Source organism: Enhydra lutris, unplaced genomic scaffold (genome assembly GCF_002288905.1).
Source record: "Enhydra lutris kenyoni isolate GAN:26980312 unplaced genomic scaffold, ASM228890v2 scaffoldscaffold21, whole genome shotgun sequence".
Lineage (NCBI taxonomy): Eukaryota > Metazoa > Chordata > Mammalia > Carnivora > Mustelidae > Enhydra > Enhydra lutris.
The window spans coordinates 64,012,808-64,035,610 of NW_019154105.1; the positions used below are offsets into that span (position 1 = coordinate 64,012,808).

Sequence of the window (22,803 nt, forward strand, 5' to 3'; positions counted from 1 at the left end):
GTGGAGCATAAGGAATAACAAAGAAGACATTGGGAGATGGAGAAGAGAAGTGAGTTGGGAGAAATCGGAGCTGGAGACAAACCATGAGAGACTGTGGACTCCCGAGAAACAAACTGAGGGTTTTGGAGAGGGGGTGGGGGGGTGCGGTGAACCTGGTGGTGGGTATTATGGAGGGCACGTATTGCATGAAGCACTGGGTGTGGTGCATAAACAATGAATTTTGGAACGCTGAAAAAATAAAATAAAAATAAAAACAAATGGTGCTGGGAAAACTGGATAATCACATGCAGAAAAATTTAATTGGACTCCTATCTTACACCACCCACAGAAATTAACTTGAAATGGATTAAAGACTGATGCATAAGATCTCTTAGAGGAAAACATAGGGAAAAGTTTCCTTGACACTGATCTTGGCAATGGTTTTTTGGGTATGATACCAAAAGCAAAGCAACATAAGCAGAAATCAATGAGTGAGACAAATCAAATTAAAAAAGCTCCCACACAGCAAAAGAAACAGTCGACAAAATGAAAAGGTGACCTACAGAATGGGAGACCATATTTGCAAATATATATCACAAAAGGGGTTAATATGCACACTATATAGGAAACTCCTACAACTCAGTACAACAACAAAATCCTATTCAAAAAGGACAAGAGGAAATAAATAATCATTTTTTTCTGAATATTACATGCAGATGGACAATGGGTTCCTGAAAAGGTGCTTAAGTCGTCATTAGGAAAATGCATATTAAAAGTAAAATGAGATATTACTCACTCATGTTAGATTGATTATCATGAAGACAAAAGATAACAAGTATTGGTGAGGATGTGGGAAAAGAGAACCCTCTTGCAGTTGGTGGGGATATAAATTGGTTCAGCCACTATGGAAAACAGAGTGGTGGTTCCTAAGAAATAAAAAATAGAATGGAATTCAAAATTCAAAATACTCTATGATCTAGCAATCCCTCTTCTGGGTAAATATCCAAAGGAAATGAAAACAGGATATCAAGAGGGATTGATTTCTTCTTATTACTGAGTTATGGGCTATATATACAGATACCAGTCCTTTGTGAGATATGAGATATTTTTTTTTACCAGAATATGGTTTGTCCATTACTTTTACTAGCAGTGTGTTTTGAGGCAGGGAGATTTTAAATTTTGATGAAGTCTAATTTGTTAAGTGTTTTAACTTATAAGGTTATTACTTTATGTGACTTGTGTGAGAAAACTTGGCTCAAGAAAATGTACTCAAGTCATGAAGATATTGTACTATGTTCACTTTCTGAAAGCTTTATGGCTTTAGCTTATAGGGTTAGTTTATGATGTATCTTGAAATAAACTGTGTGTGTGTTGGGAGGTAAGTGCTGAGGGTCATTTTTTTTTTTTTGTATATGGAAGTCCATTCTTTTTTTTGGAAGTTCATTTCTTGAAAAGACTTTCCTTTGCTCACTGGCTTGCTTTGGTGACCTTGTATAAAATCAGATACCTTGTATAAGTGGGAGGTCTACTTTTGGGTTCTATTTTCTGAAAGAGTTTGTGTAGAATTGGTGTTACCTTCTTTAAACATTGGATAGGATTTATGAATGAAGTCATTTGGCATGGGGTTTTCTTTGTGGAAAAGCTTTTGACAACAAAATCAATTTCAGATTTTCTGAGGTTTTTCCTTATGTGAATTTTGTTAAGCTGAAATGCTCAAGGAATTTAGCAACTTTCTCTGTGTTAGCAAATTTGTTGGCATAAGGTAATTTATAATATTATCATATGATCCTTTAAATTTCTATACAATCTGTAATTATAACTCCTCTTTCATTTCTGTTATTAGTAATTTGTTCTTTCTCTTATTCCCCTGATCAGTTTATATATTCTTAGATTGTCAAGATAGGAGCGATAGGTTACAGATTTTATACATTTTAAAAAATATACTTTTGGGGGCACCTGGGTGGCTCAGTCATTAGGCATCTGCCTTTGGCTCAGGTCATGATCCCAGGGTCCTGGGATGGAGCCCCACATCAGGCTCACTGCTCAGCACGGAGCCTGCTTCTCCCTCTCCCACTCCCCTTGCTTGTGTTCGCTCTCTCGCTGTGTCTCTCTCTCTGTCAAATAAACAAAATTTTAAAAAAATATCTATTTTGGAACACAAAAAAATTAAATTAAATTAAAAAATAAAATCTTAAAGATTAGCAAATGAAAAACTTTTCATCTCTAATTAAAGAATTATGCTTATGAAAAATCAGTTCTGGCAAGTTGGAAAATAAAGTATTTCTACCAAGTAACTTGAATGTGAAAAATTTGAAAGATTTAAGCAGTATTAAATTGTAAGTGGGTAAACAAACAAACAAACAAAATATATATATATATATACACACACATGTATATATGCTTTTTAAGCTATAAATCTCCCTCTAAGTACTGCTATAGTTATAGCACACAAAATTTAAAACATTATATTTTTAATAGTGTATAGTTTATAATATTTTCTAATTTTTCTTATGATTTCTTCTTTGACCCATGAATTTTTTAGGCATGTGTTCTTTAATTTCCAAACATTTGGGGGTTTTTCTTCTAAACTTTTTAGTGTTCTTGATTCTAATTTATTCCACTGTGGTCTAAGAATATACTCTGTGAAATTTTAATCCATTTCCATTTATTAAGGCTCAAATTTATGCCTAGTTTATTGTTTATTTTAGAATACATTATGCCTACTTGAAAGAAACATGTATTTTAAAGTCATTAGGTATAATATGCACTACTGGGTATTTACTCCAAAGATAGAGCGGTAGTGAAAAGAAGGGCCACATACACAATGTTCATAGCAGCAATATCCACAATAGCCCAATTTTGGAAAGAGCCAAGATGCCCTTCAACAGACAAATGGATAAGGAAGATGTCCATATATACAATGGAATATTATTCAGCCATCAGAAAGGATGAATACCCAAATTTTGTATCAATATGGATGGGACTGGAGGAGATGCTAAGTGAAATGCTAAGTGAAATAAGTCAAGCAGAGAAAGTCAATTATCATATGGTTTCACTTATTTGTGGAACATAAGGAATAACATGGAGGACATTAGGAGAAGCAAGGGAAAAACGAAGCGGTGGAATCAGAGGGGGAAACAAACCATGAGAGACTATGGACTCTGGGAAACAAACTGAGGGTTTTAGAGGGGAAGGGGATAGAGGGATGGGCTAGCCCAGTGATGGTTGTTAAGGAGGGCCTGGATTGCATGGAACACTGGGTGTTATACGCAAACAGTGAATCATGGAACACTAGATCAAAAACTAAGGATGTACTCTATGGTGACTAACATAACATAATTAAAAAAAGTCATTGGGTACAATATTCAATAAATATCAGTTGAGGGAGTTAATGTTATTTAGATCTTCTAGGTCATTACTGATTTTTAAAATCTAGTTGTTTTATCCCTTTCTGAGAGAGTTGTGTAAAATCTTCAAGTTTCATTATGGAGATAATTCTCCATCCTTTAGCTTGGTCAGTTTTGCCTCTTATACTTTGAATGTGTAGCTCAGCACATACACATGTATAATTGTTGTGTCTTCATGATGAATTGTCCCTATTTTCATGGTGAAATGTTCTCCTTTGTCTTTGTTAATAGTATCTAATATTTACTTTGAAGCTTATTTTCTCCAAGATTTCTATAGCCATTCTATCTTATTGGTGCTTACTGTTTCCATGACATATATTTTTTTCATGCATTCACTTTCATTCTGTCTGTGTTTTTATATTTCACTAGCATATAGTTAGGTCTTGCTTTTTTTTTTTTTAATTCATTCTGGCAATCTCTATCATTTAGTTGGAGTGTTTGGCTCATTGATAGCAAATATAATTATTGATATGGTTTGATTTAGGTCTGCTATGATTTTATTTGTTTTCTGCTTCTCTCTCTTTTCCCATGTTATTTTGGATTTGGATTAATTAAAAATTTAGAATCTTCATTTAATTTTTCTATTGACTTTATAGTTTTACTTTTTTCTATTTTTTAAAATTATTGCTCTAGGACTTATAGTATACATCCTTAATTTAATTCACAGTCTCCTTAGAGTTAATATTTTATACTTGATATAAATGTAAAAATCTGACAACTGTTTAGGTCCACTTACCACCTCAGTCAAACTTTATACTACAGTTGTCACATGTATTATAGTTTCTTAAATTATAAATCTCCATGGGGGGAGGGGGGGTGGGAGAGGGGGGGTGGGGTTATGGACATTGGGAAGGGTATGTGCTATGGTGAGTGCTTTGAAGTGTGTAAATTTGGTGATTCACAGACCTGTACCCCTGAGGATAAAAATATATTATATGTTTATAAAAAATAAAATTAAAATAAATAAAAACAAACAAAAAAAATTATAAATCTCCAAAATAATATTAGAGCTTTTTGCTTAAAATATATTTATTTAAATTATAAATTATATATCATATATAATAATATTAGCAATATTTATGTATTTTTGGAGGTTTTTAAAAATTAGGAGGAAAATAGTCCTTGTTAAATACCTTTTATCTTATATCTTCCATGCAAGCCTGCATTTTTCTCTGATGTCATTTCCATTCACCCTGAAGAATTTCCCTTAGTATTTTATGTGGTGTTAAGTCTGCTGCCAGTGCATTCTCTTAATTTTATTTTATCTGAAATATGTTTTTTAATTTTTTCCTTCATCTCATTTGACTTTCTCTTTTGAAAAATATATCTATTAGATACAGATTATTGGGTTGACAGTTTTTTTCTCATTACTGTAAAGATTTTGTACCATTGTGGCTTGATCTACATAGTTGCAGATGAGAAGTCAGGAAACCTTGAATCATTGCTATCTGGTATATAATGTGTCTCCTTTTAAGATTTTTTTTTTAATCTTTTACTTTCAGCAGTTTTACTATGATGTGCCTAATGCTTAAGTGGGAATTCTTGAGTTTTTAAAAATAGCTTTTCTCTCTTTCTTAAATTTCCTATATTTTTATTTATTTTTACTATATTGTCCTTTGCTTTGTGCAGCATGGCCATTGTAACTGCTGTAAGGTCCTTTATGTTAATTCCAACATCTTGGTCATCTTAGGGTTCACCTTTATAAAAAATGTGTCACATTTTCCTGATTCTTTATGTGTTGAGTCATTTGGGTTTGTATCCTGGACATTGAGAATGTTATGTTGTAGAGACTTTGAATTCCATTGTATTTCTTAGAAAATAGATTTTTAATAAACAATTCACTTTGTTGGACTTACAATGCATACTCTTTCTCTTGGAGAGGCACACAAATCTCAGTCCACCCAGTTTTTTTTTTTTGTTTTTTTTTTTTTCTTCACTAGACTGCTTACAGCCTCACCCATACAGTGATCTTTATGGGTCCAACAATATGGACAGAGCTCAAGTGCCACATTGGAGGGTTCCTTTCTCTGGATTTCTCAGAAGAGGAGTTGTGGCTGAGAGAATTTAGGAGTTTTGCCTGTAATCTCACGGGCAGTGGCTGAACTTCCATAACAACAATACATATTTTAAAAATCCTATTGAAACTTTCTTTTGTTTGTCATCCTAATGCTGAGCATGGAAGCACCTCTTTCAACCCACAGCATGGTTGGCACCACATAGAAGCATGTCATTTTTACTGTCACATCATTGACACTTTGGTCGGGAACCCTCTGCACCACTTCATGGCCCACTACCAAATCTGTGTGCATGTGGCCTCCTAATTTCTGAATTGATTTATCCTGTTGTCTTCCTTGAAAGTTTTGTCTGCAGTGTCTGCCCACACCTGTGCTGCTGTTTGCCTGCTGGCTTGACTCTCAGAACCTTAGTCCAGGGCATACATGTACTAAAACTAGTGTGATCATGGATGTTTTGAAAAATGTAAGCTTGTTAGAGGCTCAGTTTTTAAGTCTCTCTTGGGTTGCAGCAGTTTCTTGATGACACCCAAATTCATGTAGGATGTACACAAGCATCCAGGATTCAGGATGAGGTTGGTTGACTTTCAGGCAATAGAACCTAGCTTTGTTCTGGTCAAAATACCAATAATCACTGCCTTTCACGGTAGATTCAGATGAAGTCTGTGTGCCTATTACGAACCTCAAGGTAGAGGTGGACTGGCAAAGGAGGCAGAAAACCACCCTCCTAATATTGAAAGGATATTTTGGCTTTAATTCCTGCATTTGGTGGGTTCAATATCTGGCATTTATTAAGAGTTTTCGAGCAAGACATTTCATGGTTAAACTATGTCAGTAGCCTTCGTTATCAGGAAGGAGCACATGTGAAAGCACAGAAATCTCATTTTACTTTCATGCTGGGAGAGTTGTGCTTCCCCAGTATAGTAACATTTGTGGGCAATCCACTGATTTTTTTAAACAAGAATTTACCGAGATTTTTTTTTTTATAATAATCCTTCTATGGCTGCATTTTTGGACAGTTATGGCCCAACAGGTTGATCGCTGTCTATCCAGTGAAACACTTTAGGTGTGGGAGTCAGGCCGACTCTGGTATGTGTTAGTTGTGGATCCTTGGGAAAGCAGATTAAATACTCTGAAGCTTCGTTTTCTCATCTGTAAAATGGAAAGAGGACAGAGAACCAGAAGGAACATAAGGGCTGCAGTTTTTGACTGTTCAGCATGCTTTGCAATCCCGTCTGTTATCATCATAGCAATCATAGCATCCCTTTCTTTAGAGAACACCTTTCTACTCAGTGTGTGCCCGGACCCCCTCCCCCCACCATCTAAGAGGAGCACATGATATGTCTGTGTGCCAGCCACAGGACCGTATTCAGCTAGACCGGTGCTTGCTCTAACGAGTGGCCTTGAGACCCAAGCCCAGCCACTCGGAGTCTTTCCTTAGAATCAGTGGTGATAGGCTTGTTCTCTTCCCCTCGTGACTGACATAAGAAAACAGGTCTGTATTTGTTGGTTGCTGTTTTTCTCAGCAGTTGGTGAACGTGAAGGTCTATTTGTTTTGTTTTAAGATTTTATTTATTTATTTTAGAGAGAGATAGAGCTTGAGCAGGGGGAGGAACAGAGGGAGAGAGAGATAATCTCCAGCAGACATCACGCTGAGCAGAGTCTGATGCAGGGCTCAATCCCAGGACCCTGAGATCATGACCTGGGCTGAAACCCAGAGTTGGGCCCTCAACCAACTGCACCATCCAGACACCGCAGGAGCAAGTCTATTGGTAGAAGGAAAGAATGAGGCCCACAGAAAAGGAACAAACAGATGTAAGAGGTGGGTGGAGAAGACAGGGTCCCTGTAGGATAGGATCCAAACTAGAGAGAGCAAGCGTGGCACCCAGGTGCAAAATTCAAGGAGGCATCGCTTCCAGGGTCCTGCAAATGCAGGTCAGTACTTGCTTCCTATACTGTGTACTCTAGACTCCTTGCTTGCCTCACCATTGATGGCCCTGCTGGTCACTGCCTGAGGTTGAGTTCTTCCAGATCTCATTGAAGTGCAAGCAGTTTATCAGGAGGCCAACCCAAAAACCACCTGCAAGAGAAGGGGAGTGAGACAGAGAAAGGGAGGTAGCCAGTGATGGGCGCTGGATGAACCATTCACTACTGTGGCACACAGACTCACCTTTCCATGGGACCTTTGGAAGACAGTGCATAGTGTCCCCGAGGAGCAGCTGAACTTAGAGAAGCTGATGTTTTTATGCACAGTTCCCCCTTCTTCATTGGTGGAGGGCTGCTCCAAGCTACATTACCTCCTGCACTTCTGGCTTGTCCCATTCAGGGCAGAAAAGTTCCCCAGAAGAGTCTCAAGGGCTTATAGTGAGCTGCCTGCTGTGCATGAAGGCGAATGAGAGGGGACACAGGTGGACACCCGCAGTGCCACCCTCAGTGTGTCCTTCTAGTCTTCTGGGCCGTTCACTCTCTTGACCAGCTACCAGAACTGGCATCCTATTTTGCTTACATGAGATCATGTTGGGTTCCCAACATTTGCAACCTACAGAGTCCTGACTGGTCAGAAACTCACAGTCATTGTCCTGGGAAGCTACTATCTGCATCTGTTATCATCCTGTCCCCCTAACAGCCCAGTGTGCTGGGCATTATTATCTCCCTCTTACATACAGGATGACTTGGAGGTCTGGAGAGGACACCACTGCCACACATAGCCTGTCTTCTTTCTACATGTCCCTCCCAAATACAGAAATTAGTTTGAAACCAGCTTTCATCACATGCATATCAGCTGAAACCTTGGTGGTCAGGGGGAGACTCCCCATCAGGGTCCAGAAACACTGGATGTTTGGTTTTGGAAGCAACAGAGCCTAGAAGAGATAGCAGGGGCTTTTGAGATGGAGAAGATTGGGCCCAGATTCTGGCCTTGCTACTTCTGGCCATGTGAACTTGGACCCATCACATAGCTTCTGCAGACTTCTGTCTGCTCTAATGAAAGGAATGCCCATAGTATTCTTAAAAGTTTTAATGTGAAAATAAGGGGCAGAGAACGTGCAGCCCCCAGAACCATACCTGGCACATGGCTGGCATTTTCAAATGCCTTCCCTGTCTTCTTGACACCAGTGTGGCTGGGATTTCCCCGTGTGACTTTTTGGGTTCTGGGAAGGTTTGGGTAGCCACCGGGAGGGACACTTCGGGAAGAAGATCTGGTTCTCTTAGCTTTGCCTGGCCATATCACAGCACATCTGGTCTGCCTTCACCATCAGACAGTCCTGATGGTGAGGTCGGGGCTGGTCATATTCATCTACGCAGTCCCATCGGTGCCAGACTCAGTGTTCCGCACGTGGTAAAGGCCCGATAAATGTTGACTAGGGAATGGATGAGAGGGAGAGGAGAAAGCCTGTCCACGTGGCAGCTGGCGGTGTGTTAAAGCATAAATTCGATTGGTGGTTGCTGCCTCCAATGTCCAGCAACAGCCCTACTGCTCAGAAGAAGGCCAGTCTCTCCGTGCCAACCCACAAGGCTCTGCAGTCTGGCTCACTTTTTTTTCTGACACACCTCTCCACCTCCTCTATCTTCCCACTCATTTCACTCAGTTCTTGTCTCTCAAACACGCTGAGCTTAACTCTGACTCAGAATCTGTGTGTTTGCTGTCCCTCGGCTTGACTGCTCTCTCCTGGTCTCTGTGAGCCTACCTCACACCATACAGATCTCTGCCTAAGTGTCCCCTCCCTCTGCTGAATGTCCCCTCCCCCTCCCTCTTCTTAAGTGTCTCCGCACTCTTCTCAAATGTCCCTCCCCCCGTCCAGCCCAAGTGTCGGCTCCCTCGGGGTCTTCCCTGAGTACCCACTGCACTGGACCACCCTCCCCAAGTGTTCCGTATCCCCTACCTGCTCTAGTCCCCTGCTTCAGAGCACCTGGTGCTACAAGGGATTCCACTGTGTGTTTATTCACGTGTCCTCTTGGTTGTTGGTCTTATAGACCAGAGTACAAGCTCCATGAGGGTAACAGTGTTTCCTCATTGTTCACTGTTGTATCCCCAACACCTACTAAACAGTATGTATACACACATGTATATTTATGTACACATATATGCAAAAGGCATATACATATTATGCAACCCACTAAGCAGAGATATGGAGACACATATGCAGAGACTGTAAACAGTGTATATACATGTGCACACACATATACGTACGTGCATATATACACATGCACCCAGTAATCAGCATATGTACACACGTGTGCATGTAGATGCACATACACACATATACAGTATATATATATATACACATACACAAAGCATATGTCTACATTCATATACAGATATATACCCTATAAGCAGTCTCTATATATTGCTTTTATATAGAAAGAGTATATAGCTTTTATCATATATAATATTACTGTATTATTATACCATGTAACACACTAATAATATACTATAATATATATTATGCTATAATATATTGGTATAGTTATGTATAATATATAGTATTTAAACATGTGATATATAGCAATATATATATATATATAGTATATAGATACACACATAGATATATGGATATACATATGTATATGTACATATACATATGTATATCCATCAGTCAGCATATTACACACACACCCCAAGCACCATGTATTTACTTATACAGGGGGTATTGGAGGGGAGGGGGCATGGGGATGGGTGACCCTGGTGGTGGGTATTAAGGAGAGCACGGATTGCATGGAGCACTGGGTGTTACATGCAAACAATGAATCATGGAACACTACATCAAAAACTAATGATGGGGACGCCTGGGTGGCTCAGTTGGTTAAGGGTCTGCCTTTGGCTTAGGTCACGATCCCAGGGTCCTGGGATCAAGTTCCGCATCGGGCTCTTTGCTCGGCAGGGAGTCTGCTTCTCCTTCTTCCTGCTGCTTCCCCTGCCTGTGCTCTCTCTCTCTCTTTCTGACAAATAAATAAATAAATGTTAAAAAAAAAAAAAAAAAAAACTAATGATGTACTGCATGGTGACTAACATAACATTAAAAGAAAGAATCTACCTGTACACAGGTGTGTATAGATCTGTGCTATGGATATGGTATGTATGTATGCATGAATATATATAAGTGAATGAGGCACCTGACAGTTAAGTAGTTGGCCGATGAAGTTGGCTGACTGTTTTTCCGACTGTCCCTGGGTATGGGTCCTGAACTGCACTGTCTCCCCTGCTACAGATGTGTGTCTCACGACTGGCTCTCCAGCTCCCCCAGTCCCTCTGCGGCCCCCCTCTCTGCCCTCCACACACACCCCTTGACACCCCTTGAGCCTTCAAAGATGGAGCCAGTCTGCTTTCCTCTGTGACGGCACAGACAGTGCAGGGTGAAGTGTTCCCATCTCAGTTGACTTTGAAGTCAATAGGGCATAATAATTTTCAAGGAAGGAAGAGGAACTTTTGGCAGAACCTTCTGAGCAGTGTCTTGTGAACCTTGCTTCACAAGTGTCTTTCTTGGATTGGCCATTAGGCCTTCTGCTTAAAGAGCCTCAGGGTTGAAGCAGAATAATCAGGAGTTAATTAAAATTCATGGAATAGCTAAAGGCAGTCTGCACATGAAGTAGAGAGTGGCAAGAGTTTTATGACAATAGCTCTTTATGTCCCTCAAAGGAAGATTCTGGATAAGACTGATCAGGACTTGTGTAAATGGTCATCCCAGACTCCACACTGCCTTACTGTATAGTGATGATCATTTCCATACCTAAGCATGTTACTAGTTGTCTCATTCCACAGTCCAGACTTTCATCTGCATGTAAATTTGTCGTGTAAAAAAACTATATTTGATTAATAGCAGACTAACCAATTTAGTGATCAGACTGTAATAAATCCATTCTGGAATTAAACCCAGATTGCATTTTCTGTGTATGTTTATAAGTTTGAATCTTTAGAAATATTTTTTTTTTTAACTGTTTTGGATTTTTTTTTTTTTTTTGACCTTTTAAAGTGCTGGGCCTTCAAGATAATGATAGCATGGTAGAACACACAGCAGGAACCAGTCAATGTTGATGGCAGCTGCTCCATCTCGGCATTATTCCAGGTGCTTGTGATGGTGTGGTGAATAAGCCGGACAAGGTCCCTCATGCCACAGACGCTAAAACGCAAACGTTAAGCAAACACAATGACGTAGTGATGATCATTTTTCTGTAGGAAGTGTACAGAACAGCAACCCAGGAGGATAAGGCTGCTTTCCTTGGAGGAGAAGGGCAACAGGGAAGGTCTGAGAAGGAGACATTTAAACTAAGCTCTGATTGCTGACAGGAAAGCAGACCATGCGAAGATCTGAGGGAAAGAACAGCATGGACAAAAGGAGAAGCAGGTGCAAAGGTCCTGCGGCAGGGACAGTTAGCAATGGGACAAGAAACAGTAGCTGTGTATCAGATTCTCAGCTAGCACCATGTCTGCCACAATGGGGATTTGGAGTATATGGTTGCTCTTTATGAAAATGCACATGTTAGTTTATAGCATGAGGGTTAGAGAGATACAAATCCAGAGTCTGACAGAGCTGAGTTGGAATTCTGGCTCAGGTGAGTGACTGGGTAAATTGCCTAACTTCCTGCGCCTGTGAGCTGTTCCTCTTATGTAAGAGTCATTTTTAGAATTCTTAAACATGGTGCTTTTACTAGGAGCCCTTACTGTTTGTGCAGACATCTTTTATAAAAGATGGAATCCATTTCTTTTTAATGAAATATTTATTCGTTTCATATTAATTAGGTCGTGTTTGGCTTGAGGCATACTTTGGAGGAATTTCCTGGCTCTTGGGGATCGCTTTATTAAGAGCTAAATATCACAGGAAATGCAGGCTCACTCATGAACGGCTCAAGCATCGACCACAGCAAATGATCCATTACTGGCCAGTATGAGAGACCTCACTGCCTCCTGTATTTCCTGACATCTTCCCATAGTGATGTCTTATTCCATCCTCTATACGAGAATGTTCAGGGCTTCTCATGCCCATGGAGTGGGTCCAACTTGCTTCACCTAAAAGGACACATTTCTTTTTTTTTTTAATTTAATTTTTTCAGTGTTCCAAGATTCATTGTTTATGCACCACACCCAGTGCTCCCTGCGATACGTGCCCCACTTAATACCCACCACCAGGCTCACCCAACCCCCCAGCCCCTCCCCTCCAAAACCCAGTTTTTTTCTCAGAGCCCACAGTCTCTTATGGTTCATCTCCCTCTCCGATTTCCCCCAACTCCCTTCTCCTCTCCTTCTCCCAATGTCCTCCATGTTATTCCTTATGCTCCACAAGTAAGTGAAACCATATGGTAATTGACTCTCTCTGCTTGACTTATTTCACTCAGCATAATCTCCTCCAGTCCCGTCCATGTTGATAAAAATGTTGGGTATTCATCCTTTCTGATGGAGGCATAATACTCCATAGTGTATATGGACCATATCAAGAGGACACATTTCTAGCACTAAGGGCCTCAGAAGCACCAGGGCTCGTCCTGGGGCTCTTGTTCCCATGTCTTTTGGGGGCATTTCCTGACAGTGTGGTCTCCCACAGTGACTCAGGGGTTAGGGGGAGGGAATCAGTAGCCTTCATTTTTTTTAATAAAACACAGGATCAGCTTTTGCAACTGCCTCCCACATCTTCTCCAGCCTGCTGCCGGGAAGAACTCCCCTCCTCCCCACACCCCAGTTTTCCATATTGCTTGTTTATTCTGTCCTTCATCCAATCACAATTGTACACCTAGATCCACTTTTAAAACCCTTCCATAGCACTGCCACCAACACATCCGGAATGACATTTGACCGTATAGCTGGACACTGTGGCCCAATCCAGCTAACACATAAAGTTACCTGTCATGACAATTGTGAAATTGTTCCTGGGGTCTTTCCTGGGTCACTTCTGCATATCTCTGCACAACTCTGCTCCTACCTTCAGAATGATGATCATAATTGTAGTATTAGTAGATGATGAAGGAAGTGTTTACCATGCAACCTTTGTGACCACCCATTAAGTGCACTCCTATCCCTATCTTACAGATGAGTAAGTTGAGAAAGCTGCTAACCCATGCTAACATGCACCAATGCATGTTCCATTTTCTCATACTTCCAGAGCGGCTGTGATAATACTTCTTTCTCTCTCCCCCCTACATCTCCATCCCATCCCTTGAAGACTCAGAAATAGTCTCTTCCAGAGTGGCTTTCCCGAATCCCATTACCTAGTTATACCTAGTATCCCTCTTCTGGATCCCTTAGCCTCATGTGCTCCCCTTCCCCACAGCACTGCCTTTTCCTAAATAATTACCCATTCATTCCCTCAACCAGCCACACTTATCAGTCAGACACCTGCCAAGTGCCAGGCACCATTCTGGTTACTGAGGATGGAGCCACAAACAAAAGAGAGAAAAGTCCCTATTGTGATGGAGTTTATGACACAGAGGGGAGACCAACAAGGGAGAAACAAATCAACTGAGAAGCATGATCAGTGACAGGAGCTGGTCAGGTGGTAGAGGAAGTGAGGACTGGCGGGGGCGGGGGGTAGCTCTCGCACAGGGAGAGGTCAGGGATGTCGACCTGATAAAGTGACTGGGGAGCAGAGCCTGGAGGACATGAGGACCCAAGACTAGGACACGTGGGGAACGGTGTGGCGGACACAGAAGGGCATGGAGGCCAGTGTGGAAGCAAGCGGGGAGGAGAGAAACAGATATGCATGGAAGGGTGTTGGGCCAGGCCGTGGAGGGCCCAGTGGCTAATGGTGAACGACTTTGGCTTTTATCCTTGAATATTGTCTGCTTATCCCACTAACTTTGAGTGTGGTGGTGGGGGGGATGTGTGTGTGCCATATCTTCATAGCTAGCATGGTACCAGGCCCATGGCAGGCATTTCATATCTGTTTGCTGAGCAAAATATTCATCCAAATGAGTATTTTTCTTGAGGCCAACTTTTTTATTTTATTTTATTTTTTCAGTGTTCCAAGATTCATTGTTTATGAGGCCAACTTTTGATTACTCATTGGTCACAACTGGTCAGAAACCACCATTGGTCAGAGTCCACATGGGCCTTCTGTGCTGTGAAAAACAATCCTATAGTTTGTGCATGAGATGGGAATGTTCTCAGCAGCCAGAAACAGTCTGCCTTTTGGTGGTTTGAACAAAGAGGGGTTATTTTTCTCACGTAACAAGAAATCTGAAGGTAGGTGACTCAATGATAACAGGCTCAGCATCTCTGAGATGCATTTGGCCTCATGGTCACAAGGGGCTGCTGCAGCCCCAGACATTACATATGTGTTCAGGATAGGAAGGACAAAAAAAGTAGTGAAGGAGAGAAATTGGAATCATCTGTAGTTATTCCCTGTTATTTAGAAAGCAAAACTTCCTAGAAGCCTCCAGCAGACTAATGTCTTACTGGCCAGAACGATAGCATCCTCTGGCTACAAATGAGTATTTAATGGATCACATTGCCTCCTTGAAGAAAATTGTCCTATTATAGAGTAAGCAGGGGGAGGATGTGTATTATGCAGTTCATAATCATTGTCTGCCAAAGTCAGTCTTCCTGTCATGTAGGATCTTTGAACAATGATATCCAGCATGGTCACTCTCTTTAGTGAACCTATTTCATCTTGATTTTTTTTCTTGCTTGTCCCCACATTGGTTGTTTTCCAGAATCTTGCTCCTACAAGCATAACCATGATGCTTTAGGGCACACCAGTGGCAGTATATTCACTCAACAGGTTTTGCTAGGTGCACTGTAGCTGGGAGTGGGTGGGCAGGAGAGAGATCAGCTGAGTCCTGTGAAGGGGGACTCCTGGGGGTGCTCATGGAAGGTCAGTGCCAGCCTTTGTATCCACATTGCTCTGGGTTCCCAGCTCAGCTCTGACCTCTGATTCTGGGGCCCCTTGGACCCCAGAGACTGGCTTGCCTGAGCTGTAAGATGGAGGTTAGTGTCCTGAGCATCAAGGTCACTGAAGATGCAGCTGGATAGAGACTTTCCTGGAGCCCAGAAAACAGATCTCAACCAGCCTGCCCATCAGACTTTCCGGGGGGGAATCTTTAAAAACCACAAAATCCCAGGGCCCTCCCAGACCCCTGGGTGTGCTGCAGAACCTTCATCACCAGCACTCTGAACGTGAAGGGGGGCTGGAGACCCCCCCCCCCGCAGACACCGGGGCTGCGGAGGTTTGCAATATGCATCGGTCCCCTTCTCCAGTCCCACGTGGAGATGTCTGCGTGACACATGCCTTCCTTCTGGCAAGTCACCTGAAATCCATGCTAGCTAGCATGTATTTATCTGTCCCAGTAAGTTGTGATTCATAGCAACAACATCCGTTCCTAACTGAATTAGAATAATGAGGAATGCTAATTGAGTGTTTGCCTTTTGGCAGCTTGGGCGGCTTTGGCCAAACCTCTTCCTGTCTGCCTCATTAACTGGGATTTCTCATGGAAATCTGTGCTGTGTTGTGAAGGAGCTGTGGTTGTTGCTGGGATCCACTGCTTTTCTTTTGAAGTCAGAGGTTCCCAGAACCTGGGCAGTCACCTGGTGGGGAGGAGAGGAGTGCTCACTTGGCCTCTAGAGCACCTGCCATGAGCTCATGAGCTTTCAACAGATTCCCTCCATCCCGAGGCTGCCACAGGATTCGGAGGTTGGAAGAACAGAAGCCTCTCCTCTTCCATTGTCCAAACGGTGGCCCCAAGGATCCTGACCCGCTTGCGGCCACACAGGGCACGGGGACTCAGTAGTCAATGAAATCCAGCTCCTTTGTGAATTCTGCCTCAGGCCTGGAGGTCAGTGTCAGGGAGGCCTTGGGATCAGGAGGCCATGATGCCCATAGGGAGTGAGGCCCAGGGAGGGCTGCAAGAGGATGTATCCTAAGCAGAGGGAACAGAATACGCTCCTGCCAGGAGTCCGGGGCCAAGGTGGTAAATTCACGTGTCCTAGCCCCTGAAAGTGTGTTTCAATAGGGAACCATGTATCCTGGCCCCTGCCTTCAGGATGTTTGGGCTCTGACCGTTGGAAAATAAACAGGAGTTTATAATCCAGTATAGGAAGGAGCATAGGATTCATAATCCAGTGTGTGGAGCAGCTTGCTAAAAATAGGGGCTCTGGGAGCCCATTGGGAAGGGTCTAAATATGGAGTTCAAGGATAAAGGGAAGCTTCCTAAAGAAAGCAATGAACGGGCACAGAGTTAGCAGGTGAGAGGGTGGGGGAGGAGGCAGGAAGGGGAGAAGGCCATATGGGGGTGGAGGAATTCTTTAAAGAAATTCCTAAAGGGCTTGAGATAGTTGGTATGGTGTTTTTGTATGTGGTGTGGATGTGTGTGTGTGTGTGTGCTCTCTGTGGTGTGTGTGTATGCATGTGTGTGGTGTGTACATGTGTGTCTAGTGTGTGTACACCCACATGTGTGTGTCAGAGGTAACAGGCAGGGAGGGCTTGGAATGACAAGATACAGACCTTGTTTCCTGAAGGCGAAAGAAAGCCCTTGAAGGGTCCCGTTTTTCAGAAGTCCCCGCTAGGCAGCCGGACACCTGCAGAGAGCAGAGCAGAGGTGGGACCATCCACTTAGGAAGCTATGACAGTGAACTTTTCCCGTCTGAAATTTCACACATTGAACTCTAATAGCCCAGGATTGCTCTGCTCACAGGGACTCGCGTGGAGAGAACATAGGCTGTGAGCTAGGGCTGGAATGTGGGGTCCTGGGAAGCACAGACTTTGGGAGCAGAGTGTAGTCAGCGCCCCCTGCTTCAGGGCTCAAGGTTGGAGTCCAGGCATCCGTCTGTCCATCACCCATAAGCCCACGTTTACTGGGTGACTGCATGGACCACAGCCCACTCTGTGGGCTCCACAGAGAGCTGACCATAGACCCGGGACGGTCAGTCCTCACATACATGCACAAAAGAGCCAGGAGCACAGAGGTGCTTCGCCGAGTTGGTCAGCCGCAGGTGGTTGGCCGTGAGGAACATGGATAGACTGTTTGATGGCCTTTGGTCACCTTAACAAAGAACCACAGGCTGGTGGCTTGGAACAGAAGGTGATCTGATGGTTCTAAAAGCTCAAGGGAAGATCCGTGTGTGTGCCTCTCTCTTAGGGGGTTGGCAGCAATGCTCGGCGTGCCTCAGTCTATAGACTTGTCATCTCTCCCAGTTCTGCCTGCACGGTCCCATCCCCCCCTCCTCTGGGTCTTCTTGCTTCTTTTCTCTTTTTATAAAGACACTGGTTGGATCTAGAGCCTGCCGGAATCCAGAGGGATCTCAGGACTCTTGACTTCATCAGCAAAGGCCCTTTATTCCGATAGGGGCACGTTCCTGGGATCTGGGGGTTAGAACGTGGACATCTTTTGTTGAGAACAGCTGCTCACCCAGTAACTAAGGCTGCCCATCCCCTTTCCTTCCCCTCCTCTCCAGTTTTGTTCCTTCCATCCCCTGTGCCTCAGCCACCTGCCTGAGACAAAGCCTGGGGGATGCTCCCAAGTGTCCCCACTTCCTTGGTTCAGCAGCATGAAGGGCTCTACCCAACCACTCCAGCAGGTCAGGAGGAAATGTTGCCCTGACCAGCCCAGATTCCTCCCTGCAGCACCCCTGCCCTTCCTTCAGGTGGGTCCTCTATGGCAGTTATGATGAAAGCCTGGTAATCATAATTACAGCTGCCATTTGTGGAGGGCCTCTGTCCCAGGAGCATTATACGTGCATAATGCCGTGAGAAGCAAATTAAACTAGCCTCCATTAGCAACTATGATGTGAGACACCATACTGCGCCATTTGATGCATCCCTTCTCATACCCGCACAGCAACTCTGGGAGGAAGGACATATCACTCCCACTTTACTGATGAGCAGACTGAGGCTCCAAGAGGGTGGGCGACTTACCCAGGCTCATGCAGCAAAAAGCTGGGTTAAAAGCCTTGGTCAGAGTGTCCCCAGAGCCCAGACTTTCTGCATGTCTGTGACTTCCCAGCAGACGTTCATCTCCACCCGGTGAATTAGACTTGCCTTACGTCTCCTGTTTCAGCCTCGATCTCATGGTCAGGTTGATTCAGTTGTTGCTATGAGCCTTCCTTGGCCAATGAGGAAGCGAGGCCAAGCATAGGTGGGTGGTCCCACTCTTGGTCAGCAAGAGGACCAGGAGCAGAGCACCCCTCGCCTGGCCCTGGGTCCAACCTCCTGAGCTATGTGCTCTTGAGAAACATAAGGTACCTCTAAGATGCCTAGAGAACAGATCCAAGCCCTCAGTTTATCCAGGAGGGAGTCAAGGTGCAGCCACACTCATTCATCAGTGTCAAGCTGGCAGGGCCCCATCCCTTAACACCCCCCCTTCATTTGTTTGTGAAACCAAACTTCCAAGCTGTCCCCAACATCCTGTGTCAACTGCCCTTCTCTGCCATGCTTTGCAAAGTCTCCCTTCCAAGCTCCATTCCAATCCCCAGCTCTCTTTGAAAGCCGGAACGCTAACTGCACTTTGAAGAGCCTTTTCCAGTTCCTCCCCTGGTGCTGTCTCTGAGCTGTGGTGAGTGTCATGCTCCCTCCTGCCCAGGGGGTGAGAGCCATCACTTGGCACTTCTGCCCTCCACAACTGGGGAGGGTCATGGAGATCTTTATCAGCCAGGCCTTGGAACCAGGCCCTCGAGTAGACTTGAACTAATCACAGCTCAAGCTTCTATAACTGATGCACTTTGCTGGACTTCAGGGCTCCCAGCCCCGGCAGAGGCAGTGTCCACCGAAGTGTGGACTTCTGAGAAATCACAAGAGAAGAGAGAGGGATGAGAAGCCCTGCCCACCACATGTCTGCCTGCAGATGTGGGTCTCAGGGACTTGGGTCCAGGGTTCCAGAAGTCTCTGCTAGGATGCCCACAAAGCCAGGGTCCCCGGTGCTTTTCGTGGGACACCTTTGCTACTTGGTGTTTTATACTTTCAAGGTCACTGGAAAGGACGTTCCATGGACCTTCAGTCTCATGCCGGTGATTTTACTGCCTGGAAGAACATCCTTTTGGAGGGGGCATGAAATGTGCTGTTTAAGACATTAAGAGTCAGGATATTTATCACTCCCTGTTATGCTGGGCACTTCTACTGCCTTGGTCTCATGTAGTCTCATGTAGTTTCCCCCCTCCAGGGGTTCAGGGTGGGCCTGGCTAACTCCCTTCAGAGACTGGGGCTCAGGGAGGCAGAAGCGAAGCATGGGAGGGAGTTCAGGCTCTCGCCATTGTCTTGTATCTGCCTCAAACATATTCACAACATGTCAGAGATAAAAGGAGTCTGATTTCCAGCAGAGGAACAATGTGGCATGCTGGAGAAGACCCCAAGCCCCTGAGATGGGGGCTCAGGGCCATGATCTTATCCCTGGCCTTCTGTCTCCAGTGTCCTTTTCTCAGGGAGGAAGCATGTTGGTGGAAAGTACCTGCTGGGGAAGCAGGGTCTGGGTTTGGATCCAGAAATGTGAGGAGGGACTACAAACTTCCTGTGCCTCTCTCCTATCTGACCAGTGACGATCATAATAGTAGCTACCTGTGCTGGGTTGAAGAGTGTCCCCCCAAATTCATGTCCTCCTGGAACCTCAGAATGAACCTTATTTGGAAGAGGGTCTTTGCAGATGTAATTAGTTCAGATAAGTTCATGCAGGAGTAGAGTGGGCTCTGAATCCAAAGACTGGCATCCTTAAGAGGAGGGTGAAACTTGGACACAGAGATGCAGATACACAGAGAGGAGAAGGCCATGAGACAGCAGAGGCCAGATCAAAGTGCCCGCTGTAACCCCAGGGATGCCCAGGAGTGCCAGCTGCCACCAGAAGACAGAAGACACAAGGAAGGACCTTCTCCTGCAGTCTCAGAGGGGCACGGCCCTGCTGACACCTTGACTTTGGGCCTCTGGCCTCTAGAACCAAGAGACAATGTGCGTCTTGTTGTAAGCCAACCAGGTTGTGGCTCTGTGTTGTGGTGGCCCAAGGAAGTAAGGCCAATACCTTATCCAGTCTTTGGGAGGACAGGTTGATACAGCCCTTGTTAGCTGTTCACGGTGCATACGAACATTTCCCGCTGCCCTGCACTCCTTGCTGGGTGTCCTCAGTCCCCAGGTCCTCCTGTAGACCCCTCCATTTCCCTAAAAGCCTCTTCTTTTCCCATCAGTCCATCCTTCTGTCCTCATGGTCAGGCACTAACTCCTTCAGGGAGCCCTCCCTGATGGCCTGTCCTCCTACCTGCCTCTGTGGCCCCAGCAAGGGGGTCACTCCAGAGTCAGACTGTCTGGGTTTGACTCTCCGTCCTGACACGTAGGGCCTTTTGGATGCTGGGCGCACTAATGAGTGCACTCAGGGCCACAACTTCCCGCACTCAAGGGAAGATGGAGGATTCATTGGAGAGGTCATTGAATGGATTGTCACGGAGAACATTTGCTCAGTGTCTGGCCCACAGTAAAGTGCTTGGTACCCAAGAGCTGCCATCATGGCATCACACCCCACCCTTGCCCCCTCCATGCCTGAGGCTAAGGATCCCTGGGAGCAGGGTACAAGGCGAGGACTCGGTTCAGGGCACTGGTGAGGTGAAAACAGCACAGAGAGGTGATTTGGGAAGTGAGTCAGGGAGGAGAGGCAGGAAGACTGCCCGTAAAGGGTGTGCCATCCAGCCAGGGGCCCCATGGGCCACTTCTCAGACTTACGCCACAGAACGGGCAAGCGTCCTGCAGTCTAGACGCTGCTCCTGCCAGTCTGTTGCCTGGGCAGCAAAGCGGGCACTGCGGACAGAGAGAGTCCTTGAGCAGAGAACAGCAGGGCTGGCAGACAGGTGTGTGCTCAGGTGGGGTGAGCCTGGGGAGACTGGGCACAGGTGCCGCGTGCCTCACGGCTGCGGACATTGGTGCATTTTTGTCTGTTTTCCTCCTACGCTGTGCACCCCTTGAAGGCAGTGGATCCGGCCCAAGTTCTCCGTTTTCCAGATGTGGACAGGCTATGGCAGGGCCAGCACTGTGCACCAGTAGCTTCTCAGAACAGGGTCTTAAACCCGGAGGTGGAAGTGCAGGGAGAGGGTTGCCTTTTTTCTCCCCTTTGGTAAATGTTGGCCTGAATGTTTTCCCCTTTGGTTGTTGCTCAGGTATGCATCGTGCAGAAGCGAGACACGAAGAAAATGTATGCCATGAAGTACATGAACAAGCAAAAATGCATCGAGAGGGACGAGGTTCGGAACGTCTTCCGGGAGCTCCAGATCATGCAGGGGCTGGAGCACCCTTTCCTGGTCAACCTGTGGTGAGTGACGGCACGCTGGGCTCCCTCGGCATCTCCACCGCAGAACCACGTGCAAAAAGCCCGCTCTGCGGAGAGGAAGCTTCTGCCTGGTAGAGAGATGGGAACAAAACTCTCTGGATGCAGATACCCTTTGGAATGTTTTGTAGAGTTGTGTTCTCTGATGGCTGTTTTGTGGAGTACATTCTCTCATGACATCTGGAAGATCTGCTTACTTTTCATTTTAATTCTGTTCTCTTACCTGATGAAATGGGCGATGAAAATAGATTTTGAAGAGAAGGCTTTTGTATTTCTGAGGAAACGTGTGGGAAGCTGTAAGAGAAGGCCAAATAGAGGGGACTTTGGTTTTTTAAAAAAATGTCACCCGTAGTGTTGATGGCAAGAAGGCCTCCGGATGGCTGCCCTGAATGGATATGCTAAATTCCAAGTTCTGACTCTGGCCCAGAAGGCCCTTCTCTGCATCCCATTCCTGGCTATTGTCTCTGCTTTAAACTGGCATCCTTGAAATGCCACCTGCTGGTGGTTCCCTGCCCCTGTGCCTTTGCAAGGACATTTCCTCTTCCTGAAATTTCCACCTGCGTCTCTCCTCTGCCCTTCCCCCCACGGAGTCCACTTCCTCTGACCAAATCCCCACACATTCCTTTCGTCCGGCTTAGGGGGCCCTTGGGGCAGGAGCCTTCCCTCGAGCACAGGCCAGCTGAGTGCCCCTCACCGTGTCCACTGGCTCTGTGTTTGACCCACCTGCCCTTCCCACTGTGAGCCCCAACCCAAGCCTGGGGCCTTAGGGAGGAATCGCTTGTTCCTTGAAGGCAGGGGCTCTCTTGGTTGCTTCTGGGAGCCTGACACAGTCACAGACACGTCAGAGGTACTTGCTCCACGTTCCCAGTGCTGGGTCTTGTTGAAGGGGACAGAATAGGCTGTTCTAGGACACAAATTATGGCTGTTTCATTGTGCACCTCAGGTGAGCATCCTTCGTGACCCTCAATGGGAAAGTCTAGTCTAGCGCATACACCCAAAAGGCTGCCACCCATTTTTTCCTTTGCTCTCCACGCTTAGAGGCACCCCGAACAGGGGTGATAGACCAAGGCGACACGAGTTGTCCTGCTTGGGAAAACCACAGTGCACCTGGCAGGCACCGCACACCCGGGCGTCTCCATGGGACAAGCCTAAGTCTGCGTTACAGGCTCGAGCTTGAGGCACAAGCGCAGGTT

At 45.1% G+C, this 22,803-nt stretch overlaps 1 protein-coding gene across 2 annotated transcripts in view; it reads left to right on the plus strand.

Moving 5' to 3' along the window:
* LOC111149215 (serine/threonine kinase 32B) overlaps positions 1–22,803 on the plus strand; it is a 404,797-nt gene that overhangs the window by 120,360 nt on the left and 261,634 nt on the right. For both annotated transcript variants that reach the window (XM_022506161.1, XM_022506162.1), the window contains exon 3: positions 21,444–21,595. In XM_022506161.1, the coding sequence (XP_022361869.1) occupies positions 21,444–21,595 (152 nt within the window). The remainder of the gene's footprint in view (positions 1–21,443; positions 21,596–22,803) is intronic.